The sequence below is a fragment of the Notothenia coriiceps genome, unplaced genomic scaffold (genome assembly GCF_000735185.1).
Source record: "Notothenia coriiceps isolate Sejong01 unplaced genomic scaffold, NC01 NC01_scaffold00033387, whole genome shotgun sequence".
Taxonomy (NCBI): Eukaryota; Metazoa; Chordata; class Actinopteri; order Perciformes; family Nototheniidae; genus Notothenia; species Notothenia coriiceps.
The window spans coordinates 54,637-70,828 of record NW_011366088.1 but is presented as its reverse complement, the minus strand read 5'-3'; the positions used below and the strand labels follow the sequence as shown (position 1 = coordinate 70,828).

The following is a 16,192-nucleotide window of genomic DNA, read 5'->3' as shown; positions in this document are numbered from 1 at the left end:
AGCTCTATTTATTGACCTGTCCAAAGCGGTTGATACCTTCGATCATCGCATCTTAAAGCAGAGGCTACTCAGTATTGGCATATCCAGCCATGCAGTGGGGGTGGTTTGTGAACTACCTCTCTGAAAGGTCCCAATGTGTTCATTTTGATGGGCTCACTTCTGAGTGGTTAAACATTACAAATGGTGTACCGCAGGGTTCTGTTTTGGGTCCACTTTTATTCTCCATCTATATCAAAAGCTTAGGTCAAAATGAGGATGAAGAAACTTTACATTTTTATGCTGATGATACCGTGATGTATTGTGCAGGTCCCTCCATTAAGGAGGCTGCTGTTAAATTACAGGCTGTTTTTAATATTATTCAGACGCAGCTCTCTGAGCTTAAGCTTCTTTTAAATGTGGATGAAACTAAGGTAATGCTATTTTCAAAAGCCAAAAAGACACCGGAGACAACTTTGGATATTGTTACTATGCAAGGACAAGTACTTGAAGTGGTTACCTGTTATAAATACCTTGGTATCTGGCTTGACGATTGCCTCTCTTTTAAACCTCAGGTCAATACTCTGCTTAGAAAGCTGAGGGTGAAGCTAGGTTTCTTTTTCAGAAACAAGTCCTGTTTCTCGCTTGAGGCCAGGAAAAGGCTATTCTCTGTGACCTTTGTACTTGTGCTGGACTATGGTGATCTGATCTATATGAATGCACCTGCCCATTACCAGATCAAGTTAGATGCCGCTTATCACAGTGCGCTGAGATTTGCACTTACTCATCACTGTACCCTGTATGCCAGGGCAAGTCTGCCATCACTTACTGTTCGGAGACTCAGTCATTGGTACATGTTTATATATAAAGCGATGCTGGGTAAACTACCACCTTACATCTGCTCACTGATATCACAGAGAGTCACAAGTAGCTATTGCCTAAGATCCCAGGATGTGTTTTTATTACATGTGCCAAGTGCTAGGACTGTTTTAGGCACTAAAGCGTTTATGTGTGCAGCTCCTCTAGCTTGGAACACTCTGCAAAACATTTAGAAAATGAGCATTTTGGTTCCCCTGCATCATTTTAAAGTACAGCTGGATGAAATGATATTTGATACTCCTGGTACCTGTCTTTGTGAATAGGTTTGTAAATTGTACCCCTGTCATTATGTTGTATGTGTCCTTTTGTTTTCTGTTGTATTCCTTGTAAAAGAGATCGTTGATCTCAATGGGATTTTTACCTGGATAAATAAAGGCTACAAACAAACAAACAAAAGTGAGAAAGATACCAAGGCTTAATTTCTAAAGGACATATTGAAGAAACCTGACTCCAGATGCCCAGGTTTTTGTGAACAGTAAAAAACTGGCCTTCCTGCGACTGTGGCTGCAAGGGAGTGCGGTCATCTTTCAACCAGAAGGTTGTGGGTTCGATCCCAGCCCTTGCAGCAAACATGTCGATGTATCCTTGGGCAAGATGCTTAACCCTGAGTTGATCCCGATGGCATGGCCAACGGTGTGTGAATGTGTATGAATGTTAGTTCCTAGAGTAAGTTCCACTGCTCTGTATGAATGAGTGTGAATGGGTGAATGACATGTATTATGTGAAGTGCTTTGAGAGGTTGTAAAGACTGGATAAAGCGCTATATAAGTACAGTCTATTTACCATTTCCTCTGATGAGTTTCAACGAATGTTTTTACAATATCTCCTCTGACAAGTCCTCTTATTGAAGAAGTTTGAAGATTCAACTTATTGTCATTACGTAACAGGTACTATGTAACAAAACGGTTTCTCTGCATTTGACCCATCCCAGTGTTAGGAGCAGTGGGCTGCCATTATGTACGGCGCCCGGGATGACCCTAACCCTAATATAAGGAGAAGACCAGTTCGTAAAATCATAACAGTACATGTCCAGCATGCTTTGGCCTAAAGGCTAAGTAGATGTCCAAGAGTCAAAAGGTTGCTGGTTTGATTCCCAGCATGGCAGAGTGAATTTTGGAGAGACATTTATGCAATATTTGCACAATCAAGCATTTCCTTATTATACTGAGAAAGCAATAATAAAAGTATATGTTTGAGGATGTCACTCTTCTGAGGCATATACTGAGACGAGGTGTCACTGTCAGAAATAGCCAGAAGGGGGCAGAAACACCTCAGCTGTAAACATGTTCCCTTTAGTATTACACTCCATGGTGTTTCCTTTTTCCTCCCAGGTAGATTTTATTTTCACACTATTACTGTACGTTCAATTGATGGTTGCACAGTACTAAATAGAATCTTATAATAGTGACAACTTTTGTTTTCCCTTTAGATCATTTATGTTAGACGTGCATACAAGTGAAGAGGTTTTCACAGATGGCATTTGGCCAAGTGGTGGATGTCTGCAGTTTGTTTGTTTGTTCTGGGTGAATATATCAGAAGTTTAAAAATGTCAAAACTGAGAAGAAGAGCTTTGGATCTGTTCTTCTCTATTTTAATGATGTATTACAGATGTACATTTATTTCCAGATCTTAGCTCTTAAATCTCCATGATCAATATATCCCTTGCTATTTATATTCCAACAATTGCTTATATACAGAAAGTCAAATAAAGCTTGTTTTGTGCACCTAAGATAATCAATTGAACTCAAGGGTGCTGAGCTAATAGACCCGGGGTTAAACGTGGTGCTTGTCATGCAAACAGAATTAACTCTTACACACCTCTGAAGGACTGAAAGTGATATATGTGGCCTGCATATACAAGTGGTGGTCTGGTATTGAGTGCTGTGAGGGAAACATCCAGACCGCCTGGGGCAAAGTAAAGCATTCTGTTTGGAGTCATGCTGGTGTAAAGTCATGCTAATGTTGCTACAGTCCCAGCAGGGCTTATTAAAGTCTCCCTGCTTTTGTTAGGCAGCAGTTTTGTCCTCTATATATTTTTTTAATCACCCACCAAGTGTGCTCAGTGTGAGTCCAGCTCCCAGTGACATGGAGGTGTTGACTAATATGTCTGCACCTTAGGACCAGTTTGCTTTTCTAGTCAGCCTTGATTAAATCTCTCTTTCATATCTGGGAGAAGAGTGCACTCTGGGAAAAGGTTAGGTTCTCATCAAAACTGAGAAGTTAAAGAGGTTGTTATACTTCCTGTGGAGCTCTCATGGTGGAACTGCAGTGCATGATGGGAAGGGATTATGTAGGGCTCTCATCTATAAGTGAGGACGTCAGAAAAGGGGCAGAGATGAGTCCTCAATTAAAGCCACAACCTTATTGCAGTGCTTTAAAATTGTATAAGCTTTGAATACAGATCACGAATGAGGTCAATTGTTTCAGGATATTACTTTATTTCATAGTTTTTTCCAAAAAGCATTATATTTTCAACTATATGTTATTTCATTGTACTTTCTGTTTGATCTATCTTACATCGCTAACTTACTTATTCCTGCACAATAATGTCACTTGCACTATTTTATTACTTTTTTCTTATACGTCATAACTTTATTTTTGTTGCACTGTTGGAGCAGCCCGGGAATTAAAGAGGCCTTATTATGCGTTTTTGGAGTTATCACTTTCCTGTAGTTTGTTATATAGGTGCATGTAAATGGTCTGCAAAGGCTAAAATCTCAACATTTGAGGGTTTCTCTCCCACCCACCCTTCCTGAAACGCCTCTATTGGACTGCTTTGTGTAGTTCTGTAACATAGTGACTTCATTATGTAGTACTCGCGCTTCTATTGGCTAGACCTCCAACACATTGTACGTGATAAGGGGCGGGACTTCTCTAAGCGGTTGACAAATCACAACAGAGCCGGCCAGCTAACCAATCAGAGCAGACTGGGCTCTGGTTTCAGACAGAGAGCTTTTTGAACATTAAAGCATGGAGACATGTCACAGTAGAGACACGAAATGCAATTATGAACCTGAAAGCGATCATAATAGGGCCCCTTTAATATGTTCCTTGCTATTCTGCATTATGACACAAATGCATTTGAATCTTGAATCTCTTGTATTTTTGACTTGACAAGTAGTTTGTGTCAGAGGTACTCCTGTCAGGCACCTCCTCCTGGTCTGATCTGTAAAGGGTTTGAGTCCTTTCTACTTTAAAGACATTCATAACAAGTTTGTTTGCAAGGCAGAGAATAAAAAACCAAGCAAAGCCTCTGAGAAGTTGTCGCTCTTGCTCTGTCACGCGTAAAAAACATTGGAGCCAGACGAGGAAGTCAGGAGGAGGGACCAGTTTGGTGGCGTGGTTTGTGCGGAGAATATACTTTAAACTGGATTCTCCTGACGCCTCCAGCGCTGTGAAACCGGAGGATCTCTCCACTTCTCATTTTCTATCCACAACAGTAATGCGCGCAACAGGACGCGAGACTCCAGAGCTCCTGCTTCTCTGCTCAGAAATGATTTGTTAACCCGCAGTCTTTGTAAGAAAGCTACACACCTTTGCTGTCAATGTCAGCGCAGGTAGGGAAGAGGATCCCGGAAGAACTCGTAGTGCAGGTTACCAGTTTGTTTGCATAGCCTGCGCTTTTTATCCAAAGCGAGCGAGAACCGATGGACTTGTTTGCCTCCTTGCTTAAGTAGTTTTTTATTTCTTAAAGTTTTTTGAAGTGTATAAACGGAGACAAGATGAAGGAGAAGAAGACGATGTACGTGTTGGTGGACGTGCTGTGCGTTGTAGTTGGTAAGTTATGGACACTAAGTACTAGCCTCTTCAGCATTATCTGCCTTTTATCTAGGAATTGCACTTCAGTGTTGTCAGCAGGAAAGCTGATAGCATTTAGATATATCTGTGTGCTGGCAGCAGTTTCTTTCTAATAACTCTGTGCTTGTGTGTTTTCCACCCACGACAGCAACTGAGGAATGCATGTGCACGTTAAAAAGACACAAAGAGGTTTTTAATGAGAGACACCAGAAGCTATCTCTCTTTAAAAGGCAAATGAAGCCACTGTGTTTCCATGCATGAGTCAGATACTGTAAAAGAACAGCCTGTCATCCGGTTTGTTTATCCAAACTGCGATATAGTGCAGGCAGAAATGTGACTTTAAAATATTACCGTGGTGGAACACAAGAGGAAATATCATTCGTATTCTCATCACATGCTGCTCCATGCCCCAAACTATTCAACTGAAACCCTGCAGGACTTTACAGAGCCTCAGGAAGCTCACTGTTTGTTTATGGAAATCTGATATGTGTGTGTGCCCATGCTCATTCCTCTTTTTCTTCAATATTTTGTCTGCCAGGAATCCTGTCTTGAATTCCCCAACTTCCCACATACAGTGCATTTCTAAAGGATGTTTCTTCATCAGTGCTCCACAGACCATTGTTTTGCATTTATAGTTTTCTATTTGAGGGTTACTTTTTTGGTTTTTCCATTATTTTAGTAACTAGTTCACATCATTGTGTTCATGTTTTTGTCTCCTTCTCCCTTTGGACAATGAACAAATAATGCCATGTTGTGGTTAAAGTTTTTAACACGTGTGTTTTGCTGTCCAGATTTGTTGAAAGGATGTGAATATGAGGTTAGGAGGACCACATGTGTCATTTACATTTTAATATAATATACCATTAACATATATGTACATAATTTGGACATTTAACCAGGAATCAATAAAATATTTTACTAAATAAGTATTAAACTCACAAATATATACATTCATTTCTAGGTATTTCATTTGTCTAAATCTACCTTATTGCAATAAAACTTTTTTTTTTAAATAAGTCAGTACACTAATAATATTTATATAACATTTAAATAAATATGTATAGAGAAATGTCATACAATACAACAATCAATAAATGCATAATAAAAAAAATCCACTAACAGCTTAAAACATAAAAACATCTGAATGCTTATTAAACCGTCCTGGTCCTCCGTTATACGTTACTAAGAAAACATTGAAATCACAAATACCAGCAAAAGTGAGAGGCATCACTCTCAGAAAATCCGTTTTCTGCCTCAGATATTTTACATGTATTTGGAATGTAGCACCCTGCTGGGACTTTGGTTTTACTGTACTATTGCAACAATCCCTTTGCAGACGTGTTGTGTAATAGTCTGGTGTGTGGCGGCATGCTCATCCCCTGTTGTGTCTGCATTCAAAGAGAAAACTCAGAAAAGGATGTGTGGATCTGCTCTGTTGTGCAGTTTCAGCCCCTCTCTTGATTTTCAGAGAGCTTAGGGGTACTTTTTCCGTCTGTGGGAACATCCACAGACTGCTGAAGTTGATAAGCCTCACCATTTCGCTGTCACAAGTCTGGGATTGACGTCTGAGTTGGGCTGAGGTCTGGATAACTGCATCCCACCAAACAGTGCCTCTCCCTTCCCCTCTGCCACCCACGTCAGCCCGCCAAATAATCGTCAAGTCAACCCCAAGCTTATGTGAGGTTGCCCAAGCCATGTAATAACAACGTAGGACTTGTAATTATGCTCACCATTAGCCCGTACGGAAACAGTTTGGACTTGGGATTTGTCTGCATTTTGAGACCATTTACGTAGAAAAATTCACGTGTGATTCCACCAACGCTGACTCTAATCCTGTCTAATGTACAACTTATTTTATCTTCTCAAGCTTTTCTTCACAGCCCATTTCTTTATCTGCACTATGTTCACCTCTGACTCTGAAATATTAATCTCCTAGATACGATCACTGAGGGATTTCCTTCACGCTCTGTCACTCACACCCTGCCCTGCCCAGGTCAAACTAACAACACCTGAGATGTTCCACCTTCTACAGTATCAAACACTGTCTTTTCACTTCTCAATGGAGAAATGTGAATCAAAATGGCTGCTGAAAGCCAAAAAGTGTCCTTGTTTACTTATTCCTGTCTTGTCTGATGCACCATGGAGGGCATTTAGTTGCTTTTCAAAAATCTGCCTTTTTGTTCATTCAAGGCCTACCTCCTCTTTCTCCATTCTTTCTCCATTGTATCCCTCCCTTCCTTTCTCCTCCTCTGTCTCTGTAAGCTTACACTCAGCACAAATAGACGATGGGTGTTGGCTCCGAGAGCAAAGAGGAAAGGCTAATATTAACCTCTTTGCACAGTTTATACTCAGGTGTAGTTCTATAGGTGCAGGTTGTTCAGGAGGAGGAGCCTGCTGTATTTCAAGATGGGCTTGAGGCAAGGCATTCACACACAACTTTGTTTTTCCCTGTGTGCTGTAATGTAGGTTATGAAAACCAGTTTTTCAAATGTCTATTAAGTGTTTTTCAATTACTCAACTCAACAACAACACCATTTTCCAGTCATGTGATATTTTGTTATTTGAAAGATGCCGTGCCAGAAATACGACTCTTTTTTAATATGTCAAGCATCTGTTTAGTGTATACTAGTCCCCTGGATTTGAGCTCCAAGCTTAACAGTATAAACAATAGACTTATTATAAGAGATGGACACTGTGAAGTTACCCGGTGGTTTTATAAACTACGCTTATGAAGCCTGGAGTTTGGTGTTTTGATCGTCGCCATCTTGTTTTTTTGTCAACCAGATACGACATAGAGGGTGAAGCGAAGTACAAGCTAATGACTATAAAGTTACACATTTTAGAATTATCTTTCAAAACTGAAAAACTGTCAAGAGTTGAAGTTGTAAAATAAAAACACAAAGGGCACGTAGCATGGACCTGTCGATCACAAGGTAGCCCCGCCCTAAAACATGCGCTGCTTTATCGTCCGTTTTGCTCTTAATTATACCTTTTTTAATTTACAAAATTAACACCATAAGGTAGGAAAAAGTCCTGAAACCAAAGAACCCGTTGGTAAAATGTATTTTGAATTAATAAATCAAGTAAGAAGTAATTTTCTCGTATCCTTCTATACAGTTTGTATTCACACATCATGAATGATTATCCGATGTTCATCCCAAAACACACGGCTGTAAAACTTTGAAATCTTAGAGTTGCTACGTTTTTCCTTGCATTATTTTCCTCTTAGTAGATTTGGCTTACATGTACACATCCCCACGCTCTGTTCTCTGACCTCGCTGATGTCTGTGAGAGTTTGTCAGCGCTGTCTCCGGGGAGCTTGGCCTCTGATGCGGTCGCGTTGGGAAGAATGATCGTCCCGAGTTCTCAGTGAAAGGCAGTTAAGTCGCTTGATGGGAATTGTTTTCCTCAAGAGAGCTCTGTCATGGAAACTGAAGCCCTTTTAACAAACAGACACGTCCCACTGAGAAATATGAGCCTGTTATTCTTCTTCTACTCCTTATTGTTGGCTTTTGATTGATCGTAATTGCACAAGGATTTCTGGTAAATCCTTTTAAATCATCAGTCTTAAGTGGATTAGGATCTTTTGTGGTGGTCGTTTTGAAAATAACAATCATAACCACATTTGATTTAGAGACATTACAGCCACATTCCCCAAAAATAAATTCAAGACAAGAGCAGATTTTAGTTTTTAGAGGGGCCCTATTATGCTTTTTGGGGTTTCCCATTTCCTGCAGTGTGTGTAGGTTTTCGTGCATAAATGTTCTGCTGAAATCCCAAAGTTCCCTCTAATGGGAGTTTCTCTCCCGCACAACATGCATGATTTGAACATTAAAGTGGATCTATCATGCTATATTTGAATAATATATTGTAGGGCCATACCTATATAAAACATGTCTGTTAAGTTTTTTTTTCAAAATACCAAACAGATCATGCATTTTAGCCATCCTTCATTTCGCTCTATTTGCTCTTTTCCAGCCCTGTTTTTGCAGGGGCTGATTCTGTGAGAAGTCTTCTTCACTGCTTTTGTGGCAGACTACAGCGCCACCTACAGGCCTGGCATATGTACTACAGCTTCTCCAGCACTTTCGAGCGGCAATGGCCGTGGCCCAACCCCACATTCCCCTGATAGGTGGAGAATTGCCCATATAGGCGGAGCACCCCTTTCTGACGTCAGAAAAATTCAAATCTGTATCAGTCTGTATCAGCTCCGTTGCAGCCCCGTTTTTAGAGATTTGGGTATGGAGGAAAAGAGAGAGGGTTGTGTTTTCTGACAATTGGTGAGTTCCCTGGAACACCGGAGACACATATTCATGTATAAAAGACGAACAAAAGTGTATTTTGCATGATAGGTCCCCTTTAACGCATGTACAAATGTCACAGTAGAGACACAAAACATAAAAATAAACTTGAAAATGAGCATAATATGTCATCTTTTAAAGCTGAATTAAATTGCTGGATGAGTACATGCCAACATCTGTATTCTTCCCAGTGAAGTGAGTCAGAAAACATAAGCATAGAGAGTGAAGCCAGGAAACAGGGTTTTGGAAAATGTGGTCCTAATTTGGAGAAACGCTAACAATACCACTGGGGTTAGACAGAAAATAAACATAGATCCATTTGCATTCAGTAATTATACAGAAGAATGACTATATATTTAGCTATGATATGCAGACAAACTGTCAGAGGAGCTCAGCACCATTCATGATATTTCTACAGTGAAACTCCTCCTGCAGACATTTGTGGGTTTCAGGATTAAACCTGTGTGGCCCACGTCTTTCATCCCCTCCAAACCCAGACTCTTTGATTGCCAGATTTACCCGCCCTCCCACCACCTCTCCTGCCACCGTGTCTCCTTCTGCGATGCTTGGATCTAAGCATGCGTAAATGATGGACGGAGCGAAACAGCAGGATTAAAAATAAAGAATGGGCAGCAGCAGGATTCGGTGTGACTGGTGAAGTTGGGCGTTCCTCGTGTGAATTTGAATTCCAGAGGCCTACACCGGCAGAGGTTGTAGGCTCAGCGCATACCTTCCACATTAGTCAATCCGGCTTGGGGTGAGACAGTCAGAAAGAGGGAGCGCTCAGTTGTTTTTGTACTGAGAGCCATCATGTTGATAGAGCTTTGGTGCAATAGGTTTCCTGCTGTCGTTTCAACAACGCATGTTTCAGAGTGGAGAGAGGAAACAAAAGAGAGCAGGGTAGAAAAAAAGTGGAAACTGCTGCTAAGGGGAAAAATGCCTTCCTCTTTCCTCGTCCAATTTGTAAGGGGATAGTTGACAGATGGAGTAAATCACTTAAGGGTGACACTGGGTGAAACATAAAGAAGGAATAGCATGAATGCAAGAGGCAACAAGAGCTTTTAAAGAGGCCATATTATGCTAATTTCCAGGTTTCACAATTGTATTTTGCGCCTCTGCTGTCTCTTTAATGTTCAAAAAGCATACTGCCTGTGTTGCAGCACCTCTTTACACCCTCGGTCTGAAACCAGAGCACAGTCAGCTCTGATTGGTCAGCTGGCCATCTCTGTTGTGATTGGTCAACCGCTTTGAGATGTCATTTACATTTACAGTTACATGTACAAAGTCTTATACAACACTATAGGGAAGGGAAAAACCCCAAAAAGCATAAAAGGGCCCCTTTAAACCCCACTAAACTAACATTTTTGGAAGGTTTCAATACAGAAGGAAAGATGGTTTGGAAAGGGGGAGAAAAATACATAAAGAAAGAACTCACACTTTATTGAACTTCCACTGGAAAGACGAGAAATGTGAGTACAATTTAATTAGGAGGGGCAAAAGTTCCAGCTGTGACCCTGAAGGGAAGTTTGAGACCAAACAGGGCAACACACACACACACACACACACACACACAGGCTTAACAGGCCTTGAAAATATGCATACCAAAAACCCAGACTGTATGTTTTTCAAATTGAGAGAATAATTGTCCGTCCACATGGTTTTGCAGGTGCAGCAGGTTGTGTCAGGGAAACCAGGGCAAGTAGGTGTGAGGTTCTCTCAAACCGCTGGAGCGAATTCCAGATGATCGAGGCGTCAACTTTCCTCTAGGTGGAAATGAGAGAGAGAGAGGGAGAAAGACAGAAAAACTGAGATAACAAAAAAAAGGCAGAGCGAGAGGACATGACGAGCCTCGAATCTCAGCCCCAGAGTGCGATTGTGGTCCAAATGGCCCGTCGTAATTGCACATCTGTCAGCTAAATAAAGCAGCATCCCATTTTGTGTGGGAGGACGCTGCAATCAAAAGAATGACAGACAAGGAGATGGAGCTCCAGGGAGAAGAATGAATGACTTTGAATGAGAGAAAAAAAAACGAATGGAGGATGTGGATCAGCAGTGGTGGAAGGAATGGAGGGCAAATCCCTTCTTACACTGACATCTTTGTTTGTCCGTGGTATCAATTCATGCTCACATTTCCCATGGTGCTATTTAATGACATGCAGTCGTCATCGCCATCCTTTTTGTCGCAATAATGCCCCTTTCAGCAGGGGGCAGAAACAGAGATGCTTCTGCGAAAGAATGCTAATTTGCGGCCAGGTAAATGAGAAGCCTCGTCAAATTCCCAGAATAGCACTAAAGCTCTAAAGTGGGCCTTTTCTTAATCTGACACAGGAAAGCTTGAGCTCTGCATCCTGCTACTTCAAAACAGGCTGCCATTTGGGGATCAGGCAGGAGATTTCTGACTGGCAGCTGGAGATTAGCTTCCTGGCTACATTTCAAACTGGCAGCGTTTTCCTGCCTCCATCCGTAAAAAGCAGGTGTCTTTTTAAAAGAAGGTTCTCCTGTATCCTGTGTCAGTACATCCACCCCCTCTACCTTCCCTCCTCCATGTATGTGTTGTTTTTCTCCTGGAGCTCTGGAGCAGGGTCAGCTCGGGTTGCGGGGTTGTCTCGTGGTATCCTGGAGACATACTTTGTCTGCCAAAGGGTCTATTTCTGCTTGCGAGCTGTGCTTGTTTGCTTTTCAAAAGAGTGGTTGGTTTGTTTCTTGCATGTATAATCCACGGAGGCTCTGCTCATGAGACACATTCACACACCTCAGGATGTACCATTCGTTCTGCACAATCCAGACTGTTTAGATTATTGTAGTTCAGCGCTTTTAATTTCATCCAACTTGTAATTTATGACAAGTAAAATCATATGTCAGCTGAATAAGTGCTTTACTTGTGAACACAGAAATGAAAACGTTATACTTTATTTTTACAAGCCAGGGGAGGGTTTTTTAAGGCCAGGTGTGCTAACTTCACTCGGTTCATGAAGTTTGTGGCAAACTGGCATGATTTGAGTTTGTTTAAGGGGATTTATTAGGCGCAAAAACACTCGTTAATACCTAGACATATGACGAAGCAGATAATACAAATGACACTTTCAAACGTACCGTTGTTGATGTACATCCAAAAGCTATTTAGACTTTTGAACGCTTGCTAATTTGGAGAAGTAAGTGTATTTCATTAGCTGCTGGCTTCTCTTTGAAGTGTTTCAGTTCATTTTTCCCTCCTTGCTCAGCCGTGATTAATGGCTCCGCTCTGGCAAGTGTTAAAAGTTTCATAAAAGAGTTTGAAGTTAATACACCAAATGACTGCAATGTAGAAATAATTATGTCTGTATTTCATTTGTGACATTGACCATGCTCTATTAAGAAAATAAACATTCCCACTGACTTTATCCAGGCCCATCCTACAAAAAAAATATTTTATTTTCTGAATCCAGTCTAACAGGTATTTGCTTTACTTAACAAGTTGGTATTGGCCGACATAATATGTAGAGTGGAAACCGATTTAATCTGTCTACTCCCTCACCATGTCTCCCTGAGCAAAGACAAATGTTTGTTTGTATGTCTGGAGATGCAAATACCGTGATAGTATTATGTTTTTAGATAGGATATCTGACATGCTGTGTACATTTTAATCTTGGCCTTACTGGATATATAGGAGGAGTCTGGAGACGTGTAAGATAATTTTTTAAAGATCACGGTGGTCATTAGAAGAAAGTTTAAATTCAGAGTTAACTAGAATTCCCTTTCTTTAGTTTATATACAGAGATTACATATCTTTAAAAGCAAGCAACTGTATCACAGCTGTCAGTGGCGGCTGGTGGAAATTTATTTTAGGTGGGGCTATTGTAATGGTGAATAAACCACACGGGGAACATTTTGAGAAATTGACCCCTTAAATTATGACTTCTGGTGATGTTAGAGATATGAGAAGACTGATCAATACCTCCATAATCTTCAGTGTGGTTAGCTATGAATCTTCCAAAACTTCCAAATACCTTGTCCTGGACATAGTTTCTACAGTAAACTGTGCAACAGTACAGTAGGCCCACACAAACTACAGAACACTGGTTCTTTGGGAACACTCAAATGATTTAATTCCCATTTAAAATCAGGAGACTAAATACGAACATTATATGCAGACACAGNAATTCGATGGTCAGCTCGACGGTAGGTTATCCATGAGAGACGTTCACGGTCTTCATCGAATAATATGTCGCTACGTAAGTCTCTTTTTGACAGTTGCCCGGTTGTTATGCGTGTTGTACTCGGGCCTACAGCTCATCCACTGTGCACGGCGCGAGGGGTGAGCACATGTCCTTAGCGAGTGATGTTAAAACACTGGGGACGCACACTGATACGGCACTCACTGCTACTATTACGCGCCCGTTGCCAAGTAACATTACTCGCGCCCAAATGACACGCCATATCACGCACACCCTCAAAAAAACACGCACGAGCATATAACGGCCATTATCCAAGTAGACCTCAGGTCGTGGAGTCGTGGGGGTGAGTTTATGGAAGGCGCCGCGAGATTCACGATGTAGTGCACAACATCCCGTCGCTTCGCGTAAGAGACCAACGTGAGAACGTTGTGATTTAGGTCTCTTTGCACCCAACGGCGTCATGATATTCCAACTCAGCTGCAAAAGAATGAATCTTATTAAAGTAGCCGCGGATGAGGGAAGAGCTTTGGCAGGTACCTTGATATAACAAAAAACCGACCGAGGCTAGTATTGATACAAATCAGGTTGATACAGGTCGGATGAAGGCGTCGCTTGACCTAAACATCAGTAACAGATAACCCGGACTTTGTACGATATTTTCTCTGTTAGACAATTAACGTGTACGTGTTACTCCCGTTAATATTTGTTCCTGTCTCAAACAAAGAAACAGGCTCCGCAACATTTGTCGGTCTTTCTTTAAGACCTGAAGTTCTAACAGTAGATCGCTTACTATAGACCGTACCTCCTTAGACAAGGAAAAACGGTGTACGTGCAGTAATGGAATGGGTGGAAATTAATTATCGCGATCACATTTAACTGTACGAGAGACGACAAGTCTGAACTCCTCCTTCACACTTTGAGCCAGGGTAGTCGTCAATTCGCGCCTTTTTTACCTGACAAACACAGCCTAACGAACCGAGGCTAGAAAGGAGACCTAACAGTACCCGTTACACAGCGTACCGACGGCCATCTGAAGTACACCCTACGACGGGCTGGTAGGTTAACACAGCATTGAGGCTAAGCTAAGGTCAAATACCTTCCAGTCTAGCCTGCGCCACTGGAAGCGTGACTGAACGTGTTGTGCGCGGTAGCTGGCAACATCGTCTCCGGGAGCAAGAGACTTCTCCTCTACCGTCTCCTTCTCCGCTGACAGTCGGACCGCGGGGTCTTAGAGGCGACGACTTTGCTTCCGAGGCTTCCGTAAAAGGCCCGACACATTAACAAGAATATCCGTCGTTCACGACAGAGTCTGTTTTTCCGCGCCTAATTCTATTAACGGCCATTAAAGGTTATCTGGATTAGAGAACTCTAGCGACAAAACACATCTTTACCTGACTACAACGGCGACCTAAAAATGCCGCACTCGAGCAAAAGTAGCAGGCACCACTGTTTTCACAGGAGTGGTTACCAAATCTATGCATACTGCTGCAATAAGTACATTAATTACAGTGGCGGCTAGTGGAAATTATTTTAGGTGGGGCTATTGTAATGGTGAATAAACCACACAGGGAACATTTTGAGAAATTAGCCCTTAAATTAAATTGGCTACACTATTTCATTGTTGCTGTTGTATGATTGGTGTTTAGCTACGGTATTTAGCGTCTACAGCACCTCCGCTTTTAGGGTTGACGTAGACCCAAACGTCGCCCGGAGGTCCCCCGGTGTTGTTGCGGGAGCTGCTGCACTAGCTAACGCTCCACTAGCTAACGCTACATTAGCAAAACAAACGCTTATTTCTTTTGCAAATGATGCGGCGGGCTTCAAACACGTTCCCCTCCACTGGTTTCAACCAAGCACTAAATTAGATGTTTTCCAACCAAATACGGTTGAACTGACACTTCCCCATATTTATTTGTAAGTAGATTCGAAGATACATGAGTTTCTGACTGCCGCAAGCTGAAGCTTGGTTGCTAGGTTACTAGCTGGGTGTTCTCCGATAAGGGGCCGGGGGAAACAAAGTTAGTGATTACTGGTTCCATGTTGATTTAATTCAATACAAATTGTTGGGGGGAACTGAAAGGCTATTACCGTACTGGTTACTTTGCAGCCCGGACATTTCCCCTAAAACACATTTAGACGCTATCGCAACACAGAAGTACCTTTCAAATCCGATCATTTTTAAGACCTTCTAAATCATATTTAAGACCTTTCTTATTTTTTTGGTCATATTTAAGACCTTTTTAAGGCCTTACATTCAGATTATCAAATGCAAGACTTTTTAAGAGGAGACTAAATACGAACATTATATGAAGACACAGATGTGGTTCAGGTTGAAATGTTTTAGCTCTATGAAACCTGATGTACTCATATGATTCTGTTTTCTTCAAGTTTGTATTTTGTTGGTCGAACGCACTTATTGTAAGTCGCTTTGGATAAAAGCGTCAGCTAAATGCAATGTATAATGATCTCTTTTATTGGAATAGCCCGCAAAGAAGCGGTTCATGGAAGTTTGCTGAGGTACACTCATCTCTGCACCTGCTCTCACCTCTACACTCTCTGACACCAGCACCCTGACAGCACTGTCCAGTCCGGTCGGGTGCTGGTGTCCGTAATAGTTCGCTTGACGGATCATTAGTTCCGAGCGATCACAGAGCTGCCGAATCCGTTTATGGTTCGTTTTTTGTTTTTTCCATTTCAAAACCGAATAGGAAAAACAAAGAAAACAGGGGTATGTCTGGTCGTGTGTGTGTGTGTGTGTGTGTGTGTGTGTGTGTGTGTGTGTGTGTGTGTGTGTGTGTGTGTGTGTGTGTGTGTGTGTGTGTGTGTGTGTGTGTGTGTGTGTGTTTATTTAGCACGGGGCACATAGCATCTGTCCCCGGCTGTTTGAAGAGCAAGCATGGGAAACAAAAGACAGTGTTTACCTCTTTGCATCCAGCTAGTCACACACACAGTTACAATCACACTCCCTGTAATTGACATAATTAATAGATAGTTTAGCTTCTCACCATCATTTGCTGTGGCCCACTGATGTTAACGATCGTAACTGAAAGGCTGCCTGCCAAAAGTAAACATTCAGCCACGTGA

At 41.7% G+C, this 16,192-nt stretch overlaps 1 protein-coding gene across 1 annotated transcript in view; it reads left to right on the top strand.

Annotated features, from left to right (window-relative positions):
* The first annotated feature begins 4,577 nt into the window (after window positions 1-4,577).
* The window catches only part of LOC104961489 (lipid phosphate phosphohydrolase 2-like), a 32,701-nt gene continuing 21,086 nt past the window's right edge, over window positions 4,578-16,192 (top strand). The window contains exons 1-3 of the mRNA XM_010789785.1: window positions 4,578-4,632; window positions 8,381-8,389; window positions 14,260-14,270. Of these exons, the coding sequence (XP_010788087.1) occupies window positions 4,578-4,632; window positions 8,381-8,389; window positions 14,260-14,270 (75 nt within the window). The remainder of the gene's footprint in view (window positions 4,633-8,380; window positions 8,390-14,259; window positions 14,271-16,192) is intronic.